Source organism: Micropterus salmoides, unplaced genomic scaffold (assembly GCF_014851395.1).
Source record: "Micropterus salmoides isolate LMB-PRFRI ecotype aquatic unplaced genomic scaffold, ASM1485139v1 Ms_hic_scaffold_15, whole genome shotgun sequence".
NCBI lineage: Eukaryota > Metazoa > Chordata > Actinopteri > Centrarchiformes > Centrarchidae > Micropterus > Micropterus salmoides.
In genome coordinates, this window is record NW_024040596.1 from 14,585,213 (window position 1) to 14,612,800 (window position 27,588).

General features: G+C 38.9%; 1 protein-coding gene across 1 annotated transcript; it reads left to right on the forward strand.

The window, feature by feature from the left end:
• The first annotated feature begins 4,188 nt into the window (after nucleotides 1-4,188).
• On the forward strand, nucleotides 4,189-20,500 carry hat1 (histone acetyltransferase 1). Its single transcript, XM_038720501.1, has 12 exons — nucleotides 4,189-4,275; nucleotides 5,083-5,154; nucleotides 5,252-5,327; nucleotides 7,885-8,005; nucleotides 11,995-12,171; nucleotides 12,313-12,434; nucleotides 13,016-13,120; nucleotides 13,482-13,588; nucleotides 13,701-13,715; nucleotides 14,226-14,377; nucleotides 15,523-15,639; nucleotides 19,839-20,500. The coding sequence occupies exons 1-12, from the start codon at nucleotides 4,269-4,271 to the stop codon at nucleotides 20,007-20,009; spliced, it is 1,242 nt and encodes a 413-aa protein (XP_038576429.1). The 5' UTR covers nucleotides 4,189-4,268; the 3' UTR covers nucleotides 20,010-20,500.
• Nucleotides 20,501-27,588: the final 7,088 nt, after the last annotated feature.

The following is a 27,588-nucleotide window of genomic DNA, read 5'->3' on the forward strand; positions in this document are numbered from 1 at the left end:
GTTATCCTTATACAGTGGTGGAACAAGTAAACATAAGGTACTTCTACCTGAGTTTTTTCCTGCCACTTTATACGTGATATTGTACTACTCCACTTAAGTTCATAGGGAAATGTTATTTCTTGCTAGTTACATTACAAATGAAAACCATGTTTTGAAACTACCTGACCTCATACAGCTGAAATGATTAGTTGATTAATCAATTACTCGCTTTACAGACAATTAATTGGCAACTATTTTGATCATCATTTAACTCATTTTCACAACTTTTCATGCAACAACAACATGTTGAGGTTATGTTGCGGTTTGGACTGTTGGTTGGACAAAACAAACATCATGAAGGTGTCACCTTGTTCTCTGGGTATTGTGATGGCATTTCTCACCATCTTCAGAATTTTTATAAACCAAAAAATCAATTGATTTTTTGAGAAAATACTTAATCCATAATGAAAATAATCAATAGTTACAGTCAGATACAAAATGAGCTCCCAGTCATAGGGGCTTTTTTTCTGCATTGAGTCATACTTTAATTACATTTCTGTCATTATATCTACAAAGTTTTACTTTTTTACCCATGAAATAAAAATCGATTTTCAAATTTGTTTTTCTTGCCTTGCACTATATGTCACCAATACACCAGCATCTGGCCCAACAATGATGAAAACGTTTCGAAGGTATTCTTGATGGTATTTTAGAGTTTGACATTTCCTGAAAAATGATTTTAAAATGTTGATGACTCCTCCTGCACTTGGGGCGTGTATTAATTCAGCGTCCAATGAAAAGCTAATTTTTTATATCGCTACCAGAATCTAGTGTTTCTGGGGGCCACCAGACCTCACTGATCACTGTACAAAAACAAAAATACATTCTTTAACTTTTTAAACTTTTCAATGCAGGACTTTTACTGGACTGTGTATTTGTGGTATTAGTATTTTTACTTAAGTAAAGGAGCTGAATACTTCTTGCACCACTATCATCATTTTTATTCTTTTCAATTCATCAATTGACTGTTTCATCTATAAAATGTCACAAAATAATGAAAAACTTCCCTAAGTATCTCCCATAATCCACAATGGCATCTTCACATTGCCAGACAGATCAAATCCTAAAAATATTCTGTTTTCAATAAGGAGAAAAAATTTACTGATTATATCAGTTCGCTAGTAGAAAGTGGCAACAAGAAACATAAATAAAAACTTTGATAAAAATGGCAAAAAGAGCCTGGGTAAAAAGTGAAAAAACAAATTAGTAAAATATAAAATTATAAAATTTATTTATTTTATCATTAAATTTTACAGCGAACTAATCAACTAAAACAAGAACAGCTGGAAGTGAAATAAAAAATTTAAAATTTAAACTGCCCTAAGCATAAAACTGAGGTAAGCTTTAGATTTTTCTTTATTATTATTATTTTATTTATTTATTATTCAAGGTTGCGGGCACACAATGAGAAAAACTGGATTTTCCAAGCTCAGTGAAAACAGCAAGCACAGTGTGATCCAATAATTTGACCATGTTTGGGCCCATGTTAAAAAAAAGCAATGAAGTAATGTGAGGGGGTAATCGCAATGCTGAAGGGATTTAATACAACATATGCACTATAGTACAAAATATAATCATCAGCGTAAAGATGTATATTACACCCAGTTGCAGAAGAAGCAAGATTCTAAAAAGCACATTGGAATACTCAAAAACTCCCCAGAAAAAATTTAAAAATATCATCTAAATAAAAAATGAACATAACAGCCCCTAGAATTGAACCTTGTGGGACACCTTTTGCAATTTGCAAAAATTCAGATTCAACATTTCCATAAATTGCTGTTGGGTCATGAGTTGCTCTGGAACCATTTATATGCATTATTATTAAACCCAATACTTCCAAGTATTGTTAAATGCAATGTATTATCAACTGTCTTTGATATGTATTGTATCAATAATAAGAGCTGATCTGTGTATCTTTAAAAGCTGAGATTATGTCATTTAAAATAAGAGTGACAGCAATAACAGTGTCATTTAGAAACAGGCCTATAATTGTTAAGGTTGGCTGAGTTACATAAGCAGCCTTCAAGACCCTATGAACTGTGCCAGTAAAAACTGAAAGGTTAAAAATATATTTTATGTAGCTGACTACACCTGAAGCAGCAAGCTTTAAAAAATAGGGATCAAGTTTATCCACGCTAACCGAAATCAGAAGAAAGCAGCTGTGATGAAAAACAAGGCCTTGGCATTACCTGGGAATCAGGATCAATAGTGGGCAGAGGGGGTCCTGTATACATTTTATCAAACAGGTTACCAGCAGCAAAATGTTTATTAAAAGCTCTCAAATCTTTTTATGGTCTGATATTGATTCCCCATCAGCTGTGGTGAGAGTAGCAAATGGTGTTGGACTTGAATATGATTTGGGAATTAAAAACAAATAATAATTAGATTTAGCCTTGCTTATTTCAGATGTGCATTTGTTTCTAAGCTGCCTAAAAGCAAACCAGTGACTGGGGCCCACGTAATGTCTGGCAAGAGCTAAGAACCAAGTTTCAGATAATACCTGGACATCAGGATTTGCATTACCACGATTCTCAGCTCAGAAGCTCTTTGTAAGCTGTTGCTGTTGCGTTTTCTATAACTGCTTCACAATAAAAGCCACGCCATGTTTCACCAGTTGAACACTTTTAATGTGAACCATTGGCAGAAGGAAATGTTCAGTGTGCATTAGCAGTAACTTAAAACAGTTCTAATGCTGCGTTAAAATGTTTAACAGTCATCAATGAGAAAGAAAAAGTAAGATTGTAATGCTGGATTACATGATACACAGTCTCCTGTGTAATAATTTTAATAATATTTTTTTACATTTTTCAGGGTATGGCGGACCCTGCCACTAAAAATTAAACCTACAACAACTACAGAGTTGTTTACATAATGTTGTTATTACTTAACTCAGGACATTATTTGGAGGTCAGAGGACTCCAGTTTTGAAAGTCCAAGAGGTAAAGGATTGCTCTTTAAAATGTTTGTCCAAAACTATATACATTTTTCCCTACACACATAAAGAGCAATTTGGGGTTCAATGTCTTTGGGGGTCAAACCACCAACCATTTGATTAATGGCCAAACCGCTCTACCACCTCAGCTACTGCTGCTTGCAGGCCACTGATTGAGCCAATTCAGACAAACACTCTTGAATTTTGTAGAAAATGTCTACCAGAGGGCTGCCCGTACCAAAACTGTATTGCATTTCCTTCCACTATTGTGGAATCTTCTCATTCTCTGCATTTGCAGGGGAAAAAAGTCTACTGTAGATTGAAGTTCAGAGATCAAGCAGCATGTATTGCCTCCATGCAGACACAATTTGTTGCCTAAGGATTGTAAAAGGTATGCTATTGTTCAGGAAAGGGATAATCTAGTGCTGACAGTGTAGTAGAGGTAAAATTACAGTGGCTTAAACATGACTGGGTAGGTCATTCATTGGTGCACCATGGAGGACAGAATAGCTGAGGCTGGGATGATAGTGCATCATTACCCCGGGCTCAGAGGGATGTTCAGAATTGCACTTTTCCCTGGAGAGTCCATTTATTTTATTGAGATATCACTGTAGTCTAACCTAACTACTTTCTGAATGACAAGTTTCTTTATTCTCAATAACTTGTCCAAATGAGATGGAATTTTATCCAAAATGTGTTGTTTATCCCACATTTGTATAATAATAATAATAATGAGATGCTCCTAAAATATTTTTTAATGATATGAAGAAGAAAGGGGCATTTTTTTCATAAAATTAATTGATTTAACCATGCAATTGCATCCGAAAGGCTAAATAACAACAACATAAGGGTGTGTGTCAATATTGTGTTTTTCTCTGGCAGAAAAGCACTGGGATGAAGGATTGTGTGCGGTTAGAGAAAAATGGTATTAGGGCATAAGCCCCAAGGCTTCTCTTTCAAAATAATTTGAGCACTCACATAATAATGTAGCACTAGCAGAGTGCAAATTATATTTTTATGATATTAGTGTATGAATGATTCTGTCAGATTCAGCATGGGAAGGGCTTAGAAACAGTTGTGGTTTGCAGCTCTGTCTCTCTCAGTGCTGTCCATTGTTCTAAAACAGCTAACAAAAGTCCCTTGCCTCAGGGGTCACACTTTACACTCAACACCCGTTTTATTGAAATCCACAGGAGCCGTTCCAAAATACTACATCCTGTTTCTACACGGACCCGGAAGTGGTCCTAATTCCGCGGGTCTTTTGGGACAACACTGCGCCGCACAACAGTGTACAGAAATGGCGGGTAAGTGGCTAAACAGTTTCATGCTTTAACTCCACTGTCTTCATCAGTCATACTCATCGAAAAACAGCCGTTGGTCTTGCTTTAAGCCCGTTGGGGTTGTAAATTGTCTTGTGCCTGTTGAAAACATGCTAAGCTAACGCTACATTGCAAAGGCAGCAGTGGGGGCCTGCCTGCTAGCGTTAGCAGCATGCTGTCATAGCATACTGCTATGTTTATGTGTGTGACGCTTGGACGTCAAGTTGAATATGTGGCATATTTAAGTCTGTTTTGTTGCGTTTTCCCATAAAACATAGCGTAACTTACTGTGCCAACAACTGATGTTATCACCGTTGACAGGGAGCTGTTGAAACGTTAACGTTACATTTTGAGCGCTGGTCGTACTCCATCTTGATAACGTTAAATATTTTGCCTGAGACTTTATTTTTAAGAACGGCACTGGTAGTTCATCCTCGTAGATCAGCTAAAATAGTGAGAACACAGGCTCTATAATTTTGCATCAAGAGGTAACAGCAGAGCTAACTGCGCCTCATCAACAATCACCCCATTTGTGACAGCAGCGCTTACTAGGTTAGACCGTGGAGTGCACAAGCTAATGTAACTACAAGCTTGGGTTATAGAGTTCACAAGTACTGTGATTTCTCAGCATGGGCTGCTTGTGCTTTCTCTTTCTTTTTGTTGAATAACCTTCATTTGCAAGATATCGGCACCGCAGATCACAAGGAGAGGTAGAAAATGTGTCTTTAGAAACAACTAACGTTAATGTTGAAAACTGAAAACAGTTTCAGCATGGTTTGTGTGTTTCCTCAGGAGTAAATTCCACGGAGAAGAAACTGGCTGAATACAAGTGTGACACCAATGAAGCTATAAGCTTGAAGCTGGGTATGTTTTATTTTTTGCTATGTGTTGTATGTGTGCAGTGACAATGTTTTGTGGAACTAGTTTCTCACTTTTGCACCATGTCTTTTTTCCCTCTCAGTTCGTTTTCCGGAGGATGTTGAGGATGATGGCACTACATTCCACCCAGAGTACAGCCACCAACTTTTTGGGGACGAGTGAGTAATTTTCCCTCAATCATTACTTTTCCCTACTTGTTATAATGATGCAGAAACGACACTGACTTTGCTTAGTGCAACAGAAAGCTTGTGCTTAACGTCTGTCAATCCTGCTACAATAAAATATCAGGCCTAGTCATTTTTTGAATAAAAGAGCTTTGCAGGAAATCAATAAGGGCTCCGGAATACTTATTTAGCATTTGGTATTTTGTTGAATCACATCATCACATTGTTTTAAATTAATAAACAGTCACATACAAATTAACTTGATTTTGATGAAAGACCAAAAACATACTTCTTCTTCCCTTATGTGCTGCATGAAAGTACCGGCAGCAGATGAGGTACAAGCTGCTTTCCGCTCCTGTCATTCAGTGAGTCAGTGAAAGTATGAGGACAGTGTAGGTAGTTATCTCTTCAATAATCATTATGCTTCCTCATGTGCTTAAAGTGCATAATTGTAGTTATAAAGATGATCTACAGATAAGTTTAGCATGTACAGACAACTGCAGTTACTGTATGAATTCCTTTTTTTCCCCCTGCTGTGAAAACCCTCCTCCCTTAATAATCGCACATCGTTATGACAATAGATGTTAGGCAAAATACAAGAAGACAGAAGCACAAGCAGACAAACACACATAAATATTGTATACCATGCATATCATCACAGCTTCATAGATTCCTTCACCTCATGTGTGAAGATCTAATTCTATCCTGTTTAAGATCAAAAAAACCTCATTGATTATTTTTTTTAATATTAGACATTTTTATTATACAAGTTTATCCCCTCATCCTTCTTGCTCTTTTAAAGGTCTCGCCCCAGTGTTCTTTGGCCAAATGGCCGTCTGAAGGAAAAAGCTGAACTATGTTAAATTGTCAAACAGTAATAGTCACGGTCAATTTCTGTGCATTCAGGGTCCTGATTAGGGCTCTACAGTAACAACTTATGTAATTTCGTGAAAAGAATGTTTCGGTCACAAACCTGCCATATTGCCTGTAATACACAACTTCTGATTCGGTAGGAAGTACTTCAGAATATTAACATAACAGATGACATTAGAACAATGTCTGCTTGATGTAATGAATCTCTTCTCCCTATATTTACTCCATCATAATAAATTGTCTAAAAACCTCATCACTGAATGGAGACATGCTACAGCAGTCAGACATCTGAGAGAATTACAGTCAATCAATCAATCAAGCAGTCCATAATCCATAATCCTTCACTGGTCGTATTGAAATAGTGTTGTGTGGCGGGGTGCTTGCCACTTTGTTTGACATTTACAGAGCAAGGGCTGAGTATAAACACCAGATTTTTTAACTGACAGCTTAGCGTCAGTAGAGAGATGTGCTGAATCTGATAAAAACACACGTGTAGGATTAGAATCGCATACCCCATCCAGCACAAGTTTTGCATGAATGCACAGTAGTACAACTTCACAGTGACACTGTAAGTGCTGCACAGAGCCACTGAGCTCAGCTGTTCTTTGCCAAGAAATAGTTATACTGTGTCACCAACAGAAACCACAAATTGTCATTTTTGCATTTCTGTTTAAACAAATGAGATGCACGTTGCAGTAAATAGTGAGTTTTAGAGGGAGTTGATAGGTGTAACAGATTTGGGATAGTTTATTCTCCTGCTTCTTCTCTTAATGCTAACCATATTCTAACTTCACCCCTATATTTAATACTGAAACATGCGATTGATATTGATCTGCTGGTTTTACTCCTGGGAAAGAAAGATAATAAATATATTTCCCAGGAAGCTGAACCAGACCTTTAATCATCTGAATATGATACATTACTCATCTGATAGTCTTGCAGAGGACTGAACAAAACCCCTTTGCAGATGCAAGATTATAGAGCCGTGCCCAGTGGAATCTTGGCTTTAGTTTTGTATAGGATGTATAGGATGCAAGGAAGTTTACTGTGTGAAATAAACAAAGGATAAAACGTGAACATGAACAAAGTTCTGTCTTACATGCTATTTTTGCTTCACAAAAAGCTGTAAAGAGTCACATAATTGCCCTAATGTTATGCACAAAGAGGCATTGCTATTGAACCTGAGCAAGACTACATTATTGGCAGTGACACCTGTGCCTGTGTGTAGGCTTACAGTAGCATGTCGTTATGCTCTAAATTGCATTTCCAAATTAGTCAAAACTAGCATTAGTTATTTTTGCACTTGCTGCAATCAGCTCAAAGGGAACTCAGTAATTGGGGCATTAATTATTTCAGCAAGCGTAATTGCTAGTAAAGCTCAATCACACAGTTGCATAATGATGAAATCTATTTTGCCATAAACTGCCAGTGATGTAGTGGTAGAAGAAACAGTACAGCACAGTGAAATAAGCTAGCAGTAAGCATTTATCATTCACTCCAGGTGTATATTTATTGCATTTCATTAGTATCCCCCTGATATGACTTTATCCTGGACTGCACGCTGCATAACAACAGCTTTTTTATTGTTTTCTATTTGCAAGTCACTGTCCTGGATAAAAACAAAACAAAACAACAACCTTGGTGTGATTTTTAATGATTCCAATGACTTTATTTACAGTGAGGTCGCTTTTGGATACAAAGGTCTTGAGATACAGCTCTTCTACACTGCTGGAAACCTGAGCAACCTCTTCAAAGTGAAATATTCCTCAAAAGTCACTGAGGTGTTTGATTGTGTGGAGGTAGGACATGCATTTCTTTATTCCTTCCATTTAGACATTCTTGCACCCTTAAATGTGACTAAGTTTAGGATCACTGCTTACTATGCTTATGTCAGACACTTTCTTGTCTTACTGTAATGATGATGTACTGGGTACCTAAACAAAATATGCCTTAAACATGCACAAGAATCAAGGTATGATACACCTTGCACCCTGCTGAGAATATAATGGTTTTATCCATTATGCCTTAAAGAGGGGGTGTTATGGGAAACAACAGTTGTCTACGTCTAGGTTGAATTTGCACTTGTGATGTATTTGTCTCGCATTTTAGTTAAAGCCTCAGTAGATGACTGATGACCAATGGCAAGCAGCCAAAGATGTTTAGCTCAGGAGTTCGCTGAGAAAACCAAAACTTAAGAGTGTGTGAATATTGAACTTACTTTCATTAGGAGTCCAATGTTGATGTTCGAAATCTGACTCAACAATGATTTCCTCAAACATTGTCTGTTTGAGAAAGAGACTGGTAAGAGAGGCCACCAAAAGATCTATGGCCACTGAAGGAGCTATAGGGTGCCATGGTTGAGAGACACTTGTTGGCTATGTGCGTCAAAGTGGAAGATGGATCTATGGTCTTAAACCAAAATTGAGCTTTCTGGCCAGCATATTAAATGCTATATTTGGCATAAACCAAACACTGCATCAGCAGAAACATACCAACCCCACCATGAAACCTGGTGGTGGCAGCTGTGGGGACGCTCCTCTACAACAGGGACTGCAAGGTTTTATGAAGCTAGCTGGCCAAATAGAAGCACCATCAAACAGACCTTTAATCAATCTTATCATTATGAATGTTAAAATGTTCATTTAAAAAAAAAACTGTTTTAGAGAGATGTTGATTCTTTATGTTGTGGTGTGAATTGTATTGCATTATAATGAGAGCTGTTTCTAATATTTTGTTCACTCCATTTATATCAATAAGAATAGACAACATATTATAATACAATATAAACCTCTTTTAATGTCTTTCAAAAGTATTTTTCTGATGACTACTGTGATCAAGTATTGCACAGTAAAAAGGGGGAAAGTCCAAGGCTGGAGTGTTTAAAAGCATTGTACCATATTGGTAATCTGAAGTAGAGAAAAGAAAAAAAAAAACCAAAACTTTTGAGTGTAGTTATGAAAATGTTAGTGTTGATACCCAGTTATGTTTTTGGAAAACTAAGCAGGTGATGGCAGATTCATTTTGTTTGTCAAAACGGACAGCAATAGACATCCCTAATAATTTAAAGTTTATTAAATCAAACTAACTTTGGCAGCCAAATTCCAGGCAGCTTTACTAAGTTTCTGCATGACAGAAGGATTGTGCTATCAGTTATTCTTGAAGGAGAGTACAAAGACCTAATACACTCTTTTTGTGGGCAGTTTTTGGTACCATGATGTTGTTTCTTTACTTACTTCTAAGTAACTTAGAGCCTCTCTGGGTGGTGACATTATTCCTGTAAGAGATCTCCCGTTTTGTTGGACTAAATCTCAGCTCAACATGGCCCCCTGTGTCAGTACACTAATCCTACTCCTCCCTGTTGAAAGAGAAGCGTTTTAAAAGGTTTTGTACATGGGGTCTAACACGAGGCATTGATTCTTTCTTCTTTTTTTGAGGTTTGTGTGATTGAATCAGCAGGAGGAGTAATGTGACACGGTTGGAAATCTTGTACTTATATTTCCAGGAGTGAATTGTTGCTAGAGTCATCGACAGTCAAAATTGTCGGGTTTGAAGAACTGATCTGCCTTAGGTTTATATTCAGATTTTTAAATTTAAGACAAATCTGTCTAATGCATTCATGAATTGCATCACTCTGGTAAAAACTTGACGGCTTGTTTTAATGTTCTTCTGAGAGTTGCACTGGTTAGTACGTAACACTTTTTTAAATTGCCAGACATAAGAATTTACATATCAACAGTAAGTATTTGGACAAAAAAAAGTAAAGTGAAATGCTTGTCCTGGTAGCTTCACAAAAGGTTGCTGGCAGCTTTGAATATTTCTTGAAGCTGTCAAAGCGGCAAACACGCAAAACGAATACAAGAATTAGCCTGGGCCCCTATTGAGGTCAGATGATTCAACTCTGGGACATCTGTCCTGTCTGGAAACAGCAGGGGCTCCCCCTCTGGACAATGTGGCCTTCAACTGGTGGCAGTGGGAGCAGTGGTGTAACTTTATAAACTGACCAGGATTTGGTGTTTCTGCAGATACACTCAAATTGTAAAGAACCCATTCCAACAGTGGTGGTTCCTTCCAACAGTGGCGATGAGCGCCACATTTCTTTCATCCCCGGTAACTCTCCCAAAAAATGGCAACCAATTCACTGTTTTTAAACCTAAAGGGGAGCCATTAGACTTTTTTGGGAACATAGTTTGAAGCTGATATTCAAACTGAAATGTGATGGCTGGCTTACTGTCTGTGTGTGCCACTACTTAGTGTTCAGGGTGACCCCTGAGTGTTCACCTTGTTTAAGGGTTTGAGTGCAGCTGGTGTAGAAGTAGAGAGTGAGGGGAGCAGCAGAGTTCAGGCTGCCTCTGAAGAGTGTTTGTCTCTGAGTGCATGTGGACGGTCGGGGTGCGGTGCAGCTGGTGAGGGACGAGGGGAGGCAGAGATGGAGTTTATGCAGCTGCCACGTTGATACAAGACTCATCAAAAATCACCTTCTCCCCTTTAAATCAGCCAAAAACACAGTGCTGCTGGACCTCTCACAGAAAACGCTGATTTCAGTGCCAAACCTTTTGTGCACATGCTGCTGAATGCTTGTAGCTGTAATTATTTCAATTACATTCATAAGCAATGTAGACACGTAAATATGCTTTAGCTTCAAATATTTAAGTCACAGATATTTATAAACAGAGAAGGTGACTGCAGGTTTTGAATGTAGTATGGTCTTTGGAGCAGATTAAAGAGATGGAATAATACCAACACGACAAATTAGATAGTTTGTACTCCCTTTGTGCTTATTGTTAGAAATCAAAGACATTAACAAAATGTTCTAAAGGAACATTGTTAAGTTATATTCATGCCAAACTAAGACATCTACTTTGGAAGGCTGTGCAATTTAGTGTCTAGTATGTAGGAGAGTGCCCTGGACAAAGGGACTTGTTTGTCCATGGCCTTTTAAGTGTGGTCCTTCCTTAGAAATGTGGCTGAACAATTACAATGGTTAAGAGGCATTCAGCTGCAGGTGCATTACTTCCAGTTAGATATTAGCTGATGTCTGAAAAGGGAGGAATTAGCAGCATGTTGTATTAGCCTTTTGTAGTGCATTTTGCTCAGACCTTCTTCATTTCCCAGTTGTCAATGCTGAGTCTCTTTGCTGAAATAATGCCCATCACACATGTAAATGGTGTGAAAGGGCTGCTTAGCAAAGTGTTCTCATGTCAATCCTTGTGGAAATGGATACAATGCAAACATTACAGCTGAACTAACCACAGGTTGCACTGAGTAAAAAGTACAAGGGTAGGGCCCCTTTGTCTCTGAGGCTCTTTGAAAAACGCAGGGGCAAATTCATTTGATTGGGTTCACTTGGCAGGATTAGAGGAGAGGCCTCTATTATGGATGCCCAAAGGTTTGTTAAGTTGAGATCAATTCATAAGATTTTATTTCCCAGTGAGAAGCAGAAATGCGTTTATTGTGGCAACTTCATCACATATTCATGGTTTAACATAAGTAGTAAATGTAATGATTTAAGTGGTCTTTTCACCGGGGAGGGGGCAGGGTGCTGCTGTGGTCTCTGCTCAGCTGACAGTTTTAATTGCCTAATGGTTTCCCTTTCATTGGCACAAAACACACATGCTTCCAGTTTAATTTTATCAGATGTTTTGCACTTTTTTGCTAGCTTACATTCTTGCCTAATTTATAACAATCTGTTTACAAAACAAAAAGTATATTTCAAACTAGTGTATTAGCAAACTCCTTTGTCGTCCTGATGTGTCTGTTGCACTAAATTCATACATACTGTGTTTTCCAGCCTGATGATATCGAAGGGAAGATCCGGGAAATCATTCCTGCTGGGTTCACCTGCAACACTGACGACTTCATCTCACTGCTGGAGAAGGAGGCCAATTTCAAGCCCTTTGGCAACCTGCTTCACTCGTACACAGTCCACAGCGAGGAGGCAGGAGAACTCACGTACCAGATTCACAAGGTACAAACATCACTTACTGGCTCATCCGGGAGTTCATTTAACTTTTTTTTAATACGTGTTGATGCTCTTACTTTTTAATGGCAGGGATGAGATTCAAATCCAAACCATATCAGACATTTGTTTATGCCGTGTTCGTACCAGGCTGATATTACCTGCCCAGGATTCCAAGAGTACCACGAGCGCCTGCAGACCTTCCTCATGTGGTTCATAGAGACTGCCAGTTTCATCGACGCAGACGACGATCGTTGGGACTTCTTTCTTGTGTGAGTGCCCTCCTTAATTGACATCATACCCCACACCCACCTCTACTCCCACCCATACCCTAAAGCCTTTATTGTGTCATTGAAAAACAAAGCCCCTCTTTGTGGCGCTTGTGACCAATTACCAGGCCAGTTTGATTATATTTCCCCCTGTTGGAGAATTGTTGATCAGGCAAGAGCTTCCTTTGTGCCAAAAGCCCTTTTCAGATTTTTCAGGGGCAAGAGCTGAATTGAATACTGTTGTCTTTTGAATCACTGAACAATGTCTTAACAGTAAAAAGAGCCTCTGCCACTGTTTTCTTTACCCTGGCAACTATTAATACTGACAATGGGGAAAATGGACTGAAGTGATTTTGAGGAGCTCAGTCCCTCCTCCAACCTCTTCTCTTCCTCTAAGTTGCAGTACTCCAATTAAGTGCATAATGTATTCAGGTTGTAGCAGGTGTACCAATCGGTGCCTGGCTGCTCTAACATGCTGGCGTCGGGGGGGTGAGGGGTGGGCACGAGAACAGAGGGGCTAAAATGGACACATGCATGGGAGTGTGCCTGTAATTGACCTGTTTGCCTTTGTGTTTTATCTGCAGATTTGAAAAGTACAATAAAGATGGGGAGACTCTCTACGCAACTGTTGGCTACATGACAGTTTATAATTACTACGTGTACCCAGACAAAACCCGACCACGTGTAAGGTAATTGCCGGGGCAGCACGTGCCTTCCCATTCTTTTGTATGAAAAAGGAGTGGAAAATTATACATTTCTTTATCCTCTTCCCAAAGAGCCCAAATTACTGGCTTATATAGCCAACCATTCAACCAGATCTTGTTTCATTACCAGACTAGGGTGATTTGTATCTGAAAACAACTTTATAGATCAGATTTGATTTCTTGCATTGATGGATCAGGATAACAATGTATTATTTCCCATTTTGAATCAAAGAATTTCTGTTCCCGCTCAGATGCCACATCAATTTTGTTTTGTGGCTAATTTTGAGCAAACCTGTTTCCTCATTGTCTCTGTGTTTGCTTGTCTGTCTGCCCTTTAACTAAACAGCCAAATGTTGATCCTGCCTCCGTTCCAAGGAGAAGGTCATGGAGCTCAGCTTCTGGAGGCAGTTCACAGATTTTACTGCAGCCTGCCTAAAGTGCAAGACATCACAGGTGAGCATTTTATTAACAGCATTTACTATGTGGAAGAAGGCGTGGATAAACATCTAAATGTGAGACCCTCATGTCACCCACAAACGGTTTAAATGATTTTTCCCTGCGGTAGGTGGATCCAGGGGGGGTGAGTTAATTTGGAGGGCTGGCATGTATACCAGAATGTGCCGAGGCTCTATTGAAGCTAGTTGGATCGAAGCAGTTGCTTTACATGGAGACAGAGGATGAATACTAAAGAGGCATCCCAGCCCTTATCCCTTTGAGAGAGGAATCCTTTTCAAGAAGGAACTTAAAATGAAGCAGCTGAATTGGCAGAACGTTCCTGCAAACAGTTGGTCTGGGCTCAAGTAATATCTCTTCATTGTTGTTTATAAGTAACTTCTAGAAAAAGTTTTGAAAAATGTCAGTTTGACTTTTTTTTTTAATTGACCCAAAAATCCTTTTCCTGCTCCCCACACACACACACACACACACACACACACACACACACACACACACACACACACACACACACTCTGACCACAGTAACATGTATTTGAACCAAGTCACGTGTCAGGTTTATTGCAAATGATTTGAAAACCATCAGAGATCAACACTACTCCCTCCATTTTAATTGTATAATGGTGTCTTTTATCAGCTGAAGACCCCTCTGAGAACTACGTGAAGCTGAGAGACTACGTGCTGGTCAAGCTTTGTCAAGGCCTGCCATCCTTTGCTGCAGACAAGCTGTACCTCGGCTTCTCAGCTGACATGGTCAAAGAGGCACAAGAAAAGTTGAAAATTAACAAGGTACTGTATGAGGCTGCAACAAATTATGTTTTGTGTTTGGTTAATAGTTTTGTCTATAAAATGTACACAAAGCTCATCACAATTATGTAGAACCCAAAAGTGATGTCTTCATATCTTGTGTTTTATTCAGCCAACAGTCCAAAACCCCAAAATATTTATTAGCGATAGAAAACAGAGAAAAGCAGGTTCCTCACATTTAAGAAACCAGATTATGCTTTTTTATATTTGCTTTATAAATGACTTAAATAATTATGGATTATCCAAATTGTCATCTGTTACATTTTTGTCTGTCAACTAATACATTAATTATTTTAGCACTTGTGCTGTAAATGCAACAGCTTCAACATTAAGACCTTAGTTGTAAGTTTCACAATATGGTGGAGTGTAAATCAAGCTGGCCATAACAGTTACAAAATAAAAAAGTGAGTGTTTTACATATTTTTGGTGTCTGTAGCAGTTAGTGGCCTTCACTGTTGATTTCACCTGTCACCTGTAGCAAAAAAAGTTCATGAAATGCAATCACTGTACTGTAACTTAGCCTTTTGAGACCAGGAGAAGGGTGGTCACAATTACAATATTGATAAAAATACAATATTATCCAAATCTAATCATTACTTATTTTCCCATACTTGAGTTTAACTAACCCATTTTCTTGTCATTTGGTGAAATAATATTTTAAGTTTCACCAAATTAGTTGAAATAACCATTTGTTGAGGAAATTGGACATTAAAATAAATATACACATGCACTCAAAGTAAGTTTATGTAACTACGTTGAATGCTGTTGTTGCTGAAGTTATTTTTAAAACTCGAAACTTTGCAAAACGTTCGGTATTCCCAGGTTTTGCAACCCAATTTGCTGCTTTGCCCTAAATAGTATTTGATTCTGGGCTGTTTCATGTAGCTGATAATCAGAGCATGGAATCTGTGATGTATATGGGTGATGTGGCTTTTCTGGAGAAAATGTTCCTCTTCACCGAAATGATGACTAGAACCCTGTTTTATCAAAAGCCCTGAATAGCTTGTAGCCATTGTGTTAAGCCGTTGTTGTTTTAGGTTCCCAATGAGGCACACCGGTGTTCTGTACATTTTAAAAATGATTAAATAAAACATCTTTTTAACCACATTTTCTTCCTTTTTCTACAGAAACATGCGCGACGTGTTTATGAAATCCTTCGCCTGAGAGCAACAGACATGAGTGATGAAGAAAAAGCAAGAGAGTACCGTTTGGAGGTGAAGAAGAGGCTATTTGGACCGTACAGGGTGAGGTGTTAATCATCGCATCTTCAGGGTAGTGTACTTTACATCATTGTAGTGTGTCATTGTGGAGAGGGGCAAAAAGTACATGCAGAATAACATTCTGAGAAAGTGATTTCCTGATTTATTCCGAAATAAAGCTGAATGTCAACTTGCCTCTGTTGCTGTCAAATAGGAATCCAGTCTTCTACCTTTTGTTAGAATAACGTTACAGCTGTTCAGTGTAGGAAGCAAAGTGGCGCATGTACAGCATACACTTGATCGCCTTACAGCTCCTTATTGTGACTATTTATTATGTTACCTTTTAAAACAGCAGAAAAATTGATCTTCAGTCCTGTGAAAATTGATAGATTACTAGTGCCGCATTGTTACAACCACAATAGGGCGCTCCAGGCGTCTGTGGTTTTGCTGCTGCTGGAGCTTTTTTCTATTCAGGCACATGTCATTAGTCAGGATTTGCATTTCTTTGGGAGAAATCATTTTCATGAAAGTGTGTTTGAAGTACTTTGTCAAAAAGCTGCTACTATTCAGAGCTCTGTAGCTTTACTATTTCAGCGCTTTTTGAACTCAGGAAAACAGTGCAATTTTCTAAAATAGTTTTTTTATTATCCCCACCAGTAGGGATGCACCGAATGTTCGGCCACCGAAATGAATCGGCCGAAAATAGCGGGAAAAAAAGCACTTTCGGTTTTTCGGCCTAATAAATCAAAAGACTGATTAAATTTTACCGCACAATTACGTTGACATGTCAGTAGTGTGGAAGCATTTTAAAGTGTCTGAGAAAGACGCAAAAATCACCGTTTGCAGACACTGTTCTGCTGAATTGTCTCTTAGCACATCCACTCCATCTGTGGCTGACTTCTTGGAAAAGGCAACAAACGGTCTGACCCGCTTTGAGTGTTTCTGTCATCGCTACAGACTACCGGTACATTCAGTGTCAATGAACACACATGCGATCAAAAAACAACGTTAAAATAAAAGATTTGTGCTCATGAAGTCACCTGTCTAGGGAAAACACAACTGTGGATATGTAACGTGATCTTATACCTCATTTTTATTTTATTCATTTCATCGGTGCGGTGTCTGTCACATCTGTGTCAGATCTCTCCACTGTGGTTGCCTGAACCTACACTTTCCCTGTCCTCGCGACTATAACTTCCACTAACCACAAGAAAACAAAGTGTTACTTTGTGGCTTTAACAACACTGTTGACAATATGTACAGATAACCTGCTACCCCTGCTGGAGCAAGAGAACTACACAACGATCACTATTTAATGATTAATTAGGCTATAATCAAAACTCATGTTAAGTTCTAATTTTCTGGACTAACTGGACAGGAGCCGGGACAACTGCTTGTAATTGGGGACTGTCCCAAATTATTCGGGATGTCTGGTCACCCTAGCCCTGAAGTTAACGATATAGCTAATGTTACGTGTGAAAAAGACACGGTCAAACTACAAAAATCTGTTTGCTTGGCAATGTTGTTGACTAGCGCCAGAGACATTTTTTTTTGCTAGCCCCGAGCAGCTAGCTTGCTCCAACCATAAAGCTGCTGTCATCGGCTCGCCTGTGCAGTGAGGTGAGATCCACAGACACTCTTACTATGCTATATGACACCAAACTGCGGGGGAAATAACGTCACCGCAACAGCCCTACTACTGGACCCGTCAGCGTAATATATTTTGTGTACATTTGTGACTTGTTTGCTCAATTAGCCCTTGTGGTTGCAGTGACTCACAATTTTTGAAAAAACATTTTTATTACCTTCTCTATTTTATACCGCCATCAACTGCTGAATCCTCACTTAACCAGTTAGTAATGTAATTTAAGTGAAGTTGCATGAAATATGTGACAGAAGTTAAATACGTTATATAAGTTCACTTACAAATGTAATAAAGGTGTGCTATATCATATCGTTCGCAAATCTGACCTGAATAATGGCACTTTGCTACTGGCTCCACGATAGCAGGGGAGCGACTTCAGTATACCACAAGTTTGATGAATCACATTTGCCGTTTTCACCCTGAGCGAACCTCTGCATTCATTTAATGAATAAAGCGAGCCCAGCTCACCAGCCAAGAATTAATTGATGAAAAAGTAGGCATATGCAGTAATACAGAGAATTGAGAATCACTGTAACATGTGAATCCTAATATGTAAGTTAAAATATGTTGACTTTGTCTTTTGTTTTTGGGACACGAACAGCTGTGTCCTGGGTGAAAGTCCTGTTTTGTTTGTTTTTTTATCGACTTTGTCGCTCTTTATACTACATCACCTGACATTTCTTTTCCTGACATTCACACGTAAAATTAATAAAAGGACGATAGGATAATCCACAAAATCACTTAAGACACTGGCATGTTATTCATACGCCACATGGTGATACCGGGCCTGACGGAGATCTGGACTGTATTGAGTGCACGCTTCTACTTTTCTCATGTTTTTCTTGGCAAGTTTTATTTGAGTAGATTAGGATTAAACCTGGAGTACAGACTATCTACAAGCTTCTCTGAGTCTGTCAGAATCACAGTGGGAAAATACTGAATAGAGACCAACATCCTGTTTGCTTGTGACAATTTATGTTTGAGCTGCTCACTGAGCCTTTGCATACCAGCCATTAGAGAATTTGCTGTCAGCAGAGTAACCACATGTCACAAAAAAAGGCAGAATCTGACGTGGAAAAGACCTATGCGGTGAAGCAGGAAGTAGGAATTCCTTGGGAGAGTGGCAAGGAAAGATCTGGTGGCCAGATGCAGTGGTTTTCCTTCCCTGAGGAGATTTAGCATGTAGTTAGCTGAATGGCAGAAGCCGCTGCTCTGTGAATGAGAGGGGGTATTATTTCTTCTCTTATCCACAATTCCCCAGAGACCAGGTCTGCATGCATGTGCATGAAGGATTTTTTAAAAGCAGCACATTTCAAAAAACTAAGTGAATAAGTGCTTTGCCCATCCAGAATCTTTCAGCTCTTAGATATCACTACAAATGTTTGTACCACTGTCTAATAAGGCATAGTTTATAATGGGTATATAAATGGTAACTTCATTAAAGCAACATGAGATTTGTCCTTTTTTTCTTTTTTTGTGCGATTTGGCACTCCTTCTGTAATTCACAGTGTAATTCACAGTTGTGGTAAATTAGGACAGCTGTATTTGTGCATTTGTTATGATTGCGTTACGATCAAAAATGAGCAAGTCGCCAACTTTGCTAACACAGCCAAACATTAAGCAAATGTGACAACACAAGACATGGCAATTTTACTGACTAGCCCAACAGAAAGAAAGCCTGCTCACCATCTTTCTTGCAGCCTTTTATTTCAAAATTTTGAAATATTTCTCTCGCCAACGTCCAGGTGCCTCTTGCTTGGTCATTTTTTCCCCTCACTACTACCACTGTCTTTGGTGCACTAACTTATAATAAATTGGAATTAGAAATGTGTTAATATTTAAAGTAAAATGATCATTAGTCTTATTCAGATGTCTTGGGACTATTCAACAAGTGGACTATTGAATAGCATAATTAACATTGTTTACATTAATGACTTATGTATCAATTAAGCAATAATATATTATTATGTTTTTTGGATTAAGTTTGTTTTAAAACAGAACAGTCTGGTATTAACCACGTAACTTATCCAGACAGACTGGTATCTTTATCCATAATGAACACACAACAAGTTAAAGAACCAAAATCTGTCCTGTTAGATTATCAGAACACTCAAACTTGGTATTCACATACTGTTTATTAACAATCCAGTCAAATAAGATTCAGAAGCAGAACTTAGGGATCAGATACAAAATCAATCAGGAATGATGATTACCACCATAAGCACCATGGCCTCTCTACAGGAGGCCTTTGTCTCCAGCCAGGACGTTATTGTAAATAAGACTCTGTTCTTAGGTAGGTAGGGTAATTGTCACAATATAACAAGTTATAGAGTGAAATTGAGTTTTGTAACTCCCTTCTGCTACATAGCAGACAATATACATTAATAAAGAATCAATTATGAGGTCTTAATTGACTTGCCTGGTAAAATAAAGGTAAAAAAATTTAATTAAAAATGAACATGGTACATTTTATACATAATTCTCAGTTATGACATCTTATCAATATCTCCCCAGTTAGTTACAGTTAATAAACCATTTATAATGTATTTCTTATCAGAAATCTAAATCTTAGTGAAATTGTGCTTTTTATGTTCTACAGAAGAATCAAAGGGAGCTGGCGAAGATGAGGAAGTGCCTGCGGCCGGAGGAGCTGGTGTCCCACATGGGTCAGATGGACACACAGACGCAGCACGAGGAGCTGGAGAAGAGTTATCAGGTTGTTGTGGAAGACTACAGGAGAATCATTGAGAGGCTTGCGGCACAGGCCTGATCGGACTCTGAGATGCTGCTGGCCTGGAGCCCACCCTCTCAACATACAGGTGGTCTGCCCTGTCTGTATAAAGCCCACATCACCTCAGACTTTAGCTGCAACCAAGAAGAAGAAACTCTCCTGATGTAACCAAATCACTGTTTTAATTAAAGAGTGTTACAGATTTTTCATGGCTGGTTCAGGTGTTAGGTCAGGTGGATAGGTTGCAGTGAAGAAGACCTGCCTGTTTCCCAGTTGATGTTGATACAGTAGTGGAGATTGGTGCAGCTGGAGGGTGAGACTTCCTGTTATCCCCACGTGTTTAATGACATTGTGTGAGATTAACTGAAATGTAATATTTCACATGTGAAAGGAGGTCTACTATCCTGCAGAGAAACCCTGCTTCTTTTCCATTGTAGACATTTTTAAAGATCTTTTGTCAAAACAATTCCGTTGTGTGTTTTGAAAGACTTCATACTGAAAATAAAAAATGGTTTTGTATATTGCTCAAATGGTGTGAATTTTTTATTTTAAAGAAGAAAATATAATTTAGCTTTTTTTGTCATTTAACATTTAAAAATACAAACAAAACTTGAGCATAATAATTCACAGATTCTTAAAAATAGAAGGAAATAGACAAGCAAACAAAGACTGATGACAAGACCAAGAAACAATTATGCTATCAAAAGGCAGTTGATTATAACATCCCTGGTCCCTGGATGTATACTGCTAACTAATATTACATACCTCTTTAGGATGTTGCACACTTTCAAGAGTTCTCCACCACACTTATTTAATATTTTGTACTCACTGGAAAGTTCAAGAGCCGACAGCGATGCTAATCTCTTTATAAAATGCTCAGATCAACCTGCTAACTTAAGTTTTGTAACTCCCTTCTGCTACGTAGCAGACAATATACATTAATACAGAATCAATTATGAAAAATGGTGAACAGAAGTAAACTGTCATGAATAGGGCAGTGCTGAGGATGAATTAGAGTTTAAGAGTCTGATACCTTGGGGGCGAAATCTGGCAGCAGAAATTTCTATATCTCTTCCCAGAAGGGACTCGAGTGGAGGAGGTGAGTCCGCCAATTCGAACTGACTGGGGTCTTTTTGTGAGGAAGTCCAATATTCGATTGCAGAGTGTTGTATTTATTGTGTTGAATGCTGAGCTGAAATCCACAAACAGCATTCTGATGTTGGTGTTTTTTTAAGTTGTGTGAGGGCTGAGTTGGAGGGCAGTGGAGGTGGCATCTTCTGTGGATCTGTTGGTTCTGAAAGCAAACTGGAGAGGGTCAAGGGTGGCTGGGATGTTCTGTATGTGCTGAAGAACCAGTTTCTCAAAGCACTTCATCAGAATGGGGGTGAGAGCCACAGGGCAGTAGTTGTTCAGACTAGACACTGCAGACTTTTTAGGTACAGGAACGGTGGTGGCTGTCTTGAAGCAGGTGGGAACCCTCTCCTGAGATAGTGAGATGTTGAAAATGTCAGTAATAGCATCAACTAGCTGATTGGCACAGGTTTTTAGTACACGGCCAGGGATGTTATCAGGCCCAGGTGACTCATATTCACTTTCAGCAGGACTCTCCTCACATCTGCTGTGGATACTGACAGTGGCTGCTCCTCTGGAGGTGGAGCAGACTTTACATCTGACTCCTTGTTGAGGAGATCAAAGCAAGCATAAAAGGTGATAAGTTCATCTGGTAATGTGGCCTCACTCATGATGGGGGAGCTCCTGCTTTTGTAGCCTGTGATGTTTTTGATGGCCTGCCACATATCTTTGGTGTTGTTGGTGTTGAGGTCTCTTGTTGGTGATGTGGCTCTCCTGGGTGGCGGCCTCTCTGAACATACTCCAATCTGTGCTCCCTAACTTGCTCACAGGGATAATGCTTGCACGTTTATGTGTAGCAGATATGTTTACCGTCTAATCTAATATTTTGCCAATTAGCACAAAACAAAAGCTGCAGCTGATGGGAATGTTATTAGTTTTCCAGAAATTCTGTCACTAACCAAAGTGTTGGAAATTTTGACCTTATAATGGTGCGAGGGGAAGGTTTCTATTGTTGACCTTCTGGGAATCATAAATGTACAAAATTTGGTTCCCCTCCGTCACACAGATGCTGTGAGATTTCATTAAGTGAAAACTTTGACATGTTAATGGCGCTAGCGTAAAAGACTAAAAGGATCAAAGTTAATAGGATTCATGCTCTGGGGACCATGAATGTCAGTAAAACTTTCATGACAATCCATCAAATCATTGTTGATGGATTGGACTAACCGACCAGCTATCAGAGAGAGAGACATGCTATCTCTTCAGCCATGCTGCTACCATGTCTAAATTAACCAAATCCATGCAGCAGAAGAACCAAAAATATAATCTATGCATTCTTCTTCCTTGTCAAAACCTGACGCCCACATTGCCCACAATGCATGTCGACCTGCAACAGTTTGATCTGAAATTTGGGTGTGTTATGCTAGAAATGGCTAATGTAGCAGAGCCCTTTAGAGAGTCCTTTTTCTCTGTAAAGGGCTCTGTAATGTAGAGTTGAGCAGCAAAGCACATCTCAGTGGCCTACACACCTTGTTATAGTTAACAATTTGGAGCTAATAGAAAATAGAACATTCATGTTTTTTCTCACTGTTTACTACCCATACTATGAACTGATGGACTGCATTTAGAAGAAATTATTATTATTAATTTGCGGATGACAGCAGAACAGCAGCCAGGGCCATGCCCATTTTAAACAGTCTGAGGGTGGGAGAATGTGTATCTATGAACAATTATATTTAAGAATTTAACTTTAATCTTAATAATAAATAAATTAACATAATCTAGTGTGAGTAGGCTATTAAAAAATTCATATTTCTAAAATACTGGTGCAGACATCTTTAAATTGTCCTTAGGTGTGAGTGGGAGTGTGAATGGTTTGTCTATGTTTTGGTCCTGCGATGGACTGGTGACCCTGTACAGGATAAGCAGTTGACAGTGAGTGAGTGATGCACAATGCTTAGCTGTGAACATTTTGATCACATAAATTGTTCTTTCAGTCCCTCAAACAATTTTAACTGAATAATTATCGCTTGGAAATAATGTCGTTGTCGTATTAATGATTTTATTTATACTGTCTTGACAACAGATAGGCAGTATTTTCTTTCATTTCCTCTCTGATCATACTCTTAAACTGATAAATGGCATCCTAATTTAAATAAAACTTCTTCATCGCTGTATAAAGTTTACCACTTGAATGTCACCTAAACAAGGCCTGGTTTAAAGGAGACCATATATAGATACTGAAAGAGGATAATCCCATGCAATAGATCTTAGCTTGCCTGATTAATACATTTCCCAGTGTGTGTTGTATATATTTTAGCCATTTTTTCAGGCTCCCTCTTTCTGCTAATGCAACTTCTGATTGCCGCTGATGTCGAGTGTTACACTAATGAGTATTATGGTTTTCAATTGAAAACCTTTGTGCCACTGTATTGCCCCCGCTTATGCAGATAACGGTGATGAATACCCATCATACTTTATGATACTTTAGCACATTGTCACTAAATGAAGGCTGCCAGGTCAATTTTCAATTTTTTCCCACTCCACATGAAACAAGACAAAACCTTGGAACCCTTCAAATCTCTAATTCAGATTGATTGAATCCACTCGTGGCCACAAGGGGCCTCATCTCACTGTAGTTTCTCTCAGCTTTTTCTGCTGTGAGTGCACATTTCACATTGCACTGCACAAGCTCAGCTGACTGACCTGTTACTGGGACGTGGCATTGTTGTTTAGTAGTCGCCTGAGTTTATGTGCAGTCTCATTAATTCCACCAGCAGTACATGACTGCGTAATAGAGCCGCCATCGGGTGTTGATGCACCTACTCCAATCTTCACACATCTGTCGCACCAGGAGAACAAACTAGTGTGGTTGTGGATTATTTGGATGATCTGCAGGCCTCTGTGTGGTTGTCAGAAGGTTGTGAAACCCCTTTTGCTACAGACCACACAGTTGAGTTTACACAAGCTTAATTATTCCCCCCAGAATTCAGTGTGTCCTAGGCCCTTGTGTCCCATTGCACCTGTCTGCAAATACTCAAAAGTATAAAGGAGATTGTTTTATTTGAAGGAAAAGAGTTAGAACAGTGGCCTGGTAACCAGTGGAGTCCCAACCAAGAAAAAGTCTGGCACAACTTTTGAGTATTTTCATTTTTATGCGAATTGAATTGAAAAAAAAGAAAGAGCTATAACGTGTTAATTAGTGGTCGAATAGCTTCGGACACCCCCACACTTTTCTTACGTCTGATTAGAGGTGCCTTTTGTTACATTCAGACAGAGACATGCTAGTCTTGTGCTAAGCTAAGCTAACCAGCTCCTAGGGTAGCTTTACATTAACCATACAAATATGAGAGTGATATCAGTCTTCTCATGAAGCTAACTCTTGGCGAGAATAAGTGTATTTTGTATGTATGTTTTAACACCTGTGTGACATACTTGTTTATAGAATTTTGTAAACCTTCAGAATGAACTTTGCAAGATTTTGATCTTACCTGAAACATTTTGTTACTATCCTTGATTTTTTTCTTACTGTACTTTATAATCACAGCCCTGCAGTTCAGTATGGAGTATTCACTTCTGATTAGAGCTTAAATTTACAAAACATTACTGAAACTTGTTTTTTATTATTTCCACAATTGCTTAATTGTTAGGAGTTAGTTTTCAAGCAAAAATGGCAAACATGCTAGTTCCAGCTTCTCAAATGTGAATATTTTTAATAATAATTGAATCTGGACATTTTATAGATCAATCAATGAACTGATTGAGAACATAATTGGCAGATTAATGAAATAATTGTTTCTTGCAGCACACCACATTATGGAAGTGAAAATAATTATTTTGGTAAATAATCAACAACAGTTTAGATTTGTTTTTTATTTTATTTTCTGTTGTCTTTATTTTCAGCCAAAACTGATTATTATGAAAAGGCACTGATTATGAGCTGTTGCATCTTGTGTCTTGATCATCAAGTTTCTAGTATTTTAGAGGTCATTGAAGAATACTGTAGGCAATATATTTTTTAAGCTATTCACAATGTCAGGTTTATATATAAAAAACAAAGCTCCATCCAGGCTGAGAAGTGCAATATTCAACATATTTGTTTGAGCATATTCCCCTTCTGCAGTCGATCAGTCATTCAGATGCAGTAAATTGAAATCTAAAGAAGGCAGTGCACTTTTTTTCGGAGTCGAGGCTATTACGGTGGATCCAGCCGCTGGCCCCCAGCCGCAGCGCTTTTGTAAGGGGTACACAGTGTGTCTATTATGTTGTGTTGGAGTGGAGATGTGGGAGGTTGATTTATGTCTGAAACTGTCATGAGTTTCAATCTCCTCTCTCTCACTTTTCATATTTCACAATAATAAAATGGGAAGGAACATCCATTAATACTTGCATTTCCTTGCTTTTACCTATCATGTTTGAGTGTGTTTAATCATGTGAATAATTGCAAGTAACTTACATTAAAGCGGGCAGACAGGCTTAATGCCTTTTTTCTGCAAAATGACAACAACAGTATCAAGCTTAACTTGAATATTTGGTTTCACCTGTTGGCATTTCTGCTACTGTTACCGTATGGCGCCTCCACATCTCTCCACTGAGGCAGACAGTCGAGTTTTGGACCGGAGCCCAGCTGTATTGAAGGACCTGCTGAATATGATACCTGTGTGGAGGAGCTCCAGCGTCTTAGCCCCCTGGTTCCCAGGAGAGAGCCAGGCAGGAAAGTTGGAGTCCCCCCCGCCATCCCACCCCCTACCCCCACCCTCCCACCATCACTGCCTTTCTTATCATGTTCCCATTTCTTTTGTGCTCCTTGGTTACCTGCATACCCCAAGGCTACTGAGCCCCCTCTTCACCGTCAGTGAACCTGGCCGGTCCCTTTTCTCTGCTAAATGAGTCCTCTTTAAGATAATGTTTGATACGCTGACAGCCTGAACCAAAACAGTGTAAAAGAAACCGAGTTTGACATCTTTTAATTGTGCGTCAGAAAGCAGAGACTGTGGTTTCTTGGACTGCTTTCAGATCATGCTGCTGATATGGTAATTTGCTCAAGTGAAGGATGTGATGAAAGTGTTGATAGTTTAGTAGTAGAGATCCCTGGAGACCAGTCTGCTGGTTCCCCCTCTCCATAAACATGACATGAATCCTCCAGCAGTGCATCTTTAAACAGTATTTGTTTCAGTAACTTGCCTTTAGTGTCAGCAACCATAAAAATAGCAGCAACAGTTTGGAAGGTTTTATTTTCTATAAAATATTTTCACACAGGAAATCTTTTAATCCCCTGCAAGTGTTTTATAATAATTAAAAATAAATGGCAGATGCATTAAATGAATGAGTCCTGGGAGTGAACGTGCCAGTGTTTTTTCCCCGCAGTATTCATGGTAATTGATTTCCATCTGTGTACGACTAGAGATTGTGGTTGTTATTGCATCTGTCGGCCTAATGATTTGGGATCATGGTTCACTTCAAATCGAGCGGATTTCTATTCAGATGACATGAAAATAGATCAGTTGGTGTACATAAAGCACTGGATTTGGTTATCGTGATTGACAGTGAACAGGCGCATGACAAGACTTGTTATTTTTATCACAAGTGATGCATGTTTGCAGCATTAATCTTTTCCTTCATTACAGCCTGATTAAAGATGTCGCTTATTGAAAATCTTTTTTCCTTTTAACGTTCCCTCTTTCTTTCTGTTGTGCATTTTTAATAGACTTGAGCGAATGCAAAATGGCCCTGTGCTTCTTGAGTCATACTACATATAATCATCAATGACTGGAACCTGCTGCGGCATTTGGTTTTCATTTACTCCATGCACAGTACTGAAATATGGTAAACAACATCTATCAGGACGTTGGGCTGTTTTGCACTAATTTTTGGTGTGTGAGTTATTATTAGGTGGAAGAATGGGAAACATTCACATGTCAAAGTACTGCACAGTATGGAGAATTTCATTGTGAAGTTATTTCTGTAACAAAAATCAACAGAAAACATGAACAGTGTTTTTTTTTGTTTTGATCTGCACATGAATGGCCTCCTTGACTAGCAGTTATTTCTCAATGCTGACTTTTCTTGTAGTGCATGGCCTGCCTGCATATTAATCTCTTAAATGAGCCATGCTGTGGAGTTGGATGAACATGTCTAGATGTAGTTTTCTAATTAAAACTGTCCCATTAGGCTGTAATTGGTGCTATCTGAAGCTGGGAGGGAGCTGTATGGGAGGGGAGCAAGTCAGACTGAGATGGTATCGGGTCAAGGAGACAGGAAGCCTCTGTGTAATCTTGTCAGGTTGGAGATTGGGGCTGCGATCAGGCTGACTGGACTGAACTGTACTGTATTGTCTGCTGCTTTACTGTAGCTTCAGAAGGAGTGCACTGAACTGCTGTGAACTCTGCTTATCTTTGTTGTTTTCACCTGGGTGTTTACATGTTGGAATATTTACTTTGTGTATAAGGAGAGCATAGTGCTATGGTTTTAATCGCTATATACAATGAGTATCTGGAGGGATATGCGGAGAGTTAAAGTCAGAACTGTTGTTTCTCTGCTACGTATA

What these genes read in the sequence shown, in the direction of transcription:
- hat1 (XM_038720501.1), top strand. An exon ending in CACCAACTTTTTGGGGACGA is followed by an intron (nt 5,328 to 7,884) that starts GTGAGTAATTTT and finishes CTTTATTTACAG; the next exon opens with TGAGGTCGCTTTTGGATACA. An exon ending in AGGTGTTTGATTGTGTGGAG is followed by an intron (nt 8,006 to 11,994) that starts GTAGGACATGCA and finishes TGTGTTTTCCAG; the next exon opens with CCTGATGATATCGAAGGGAA.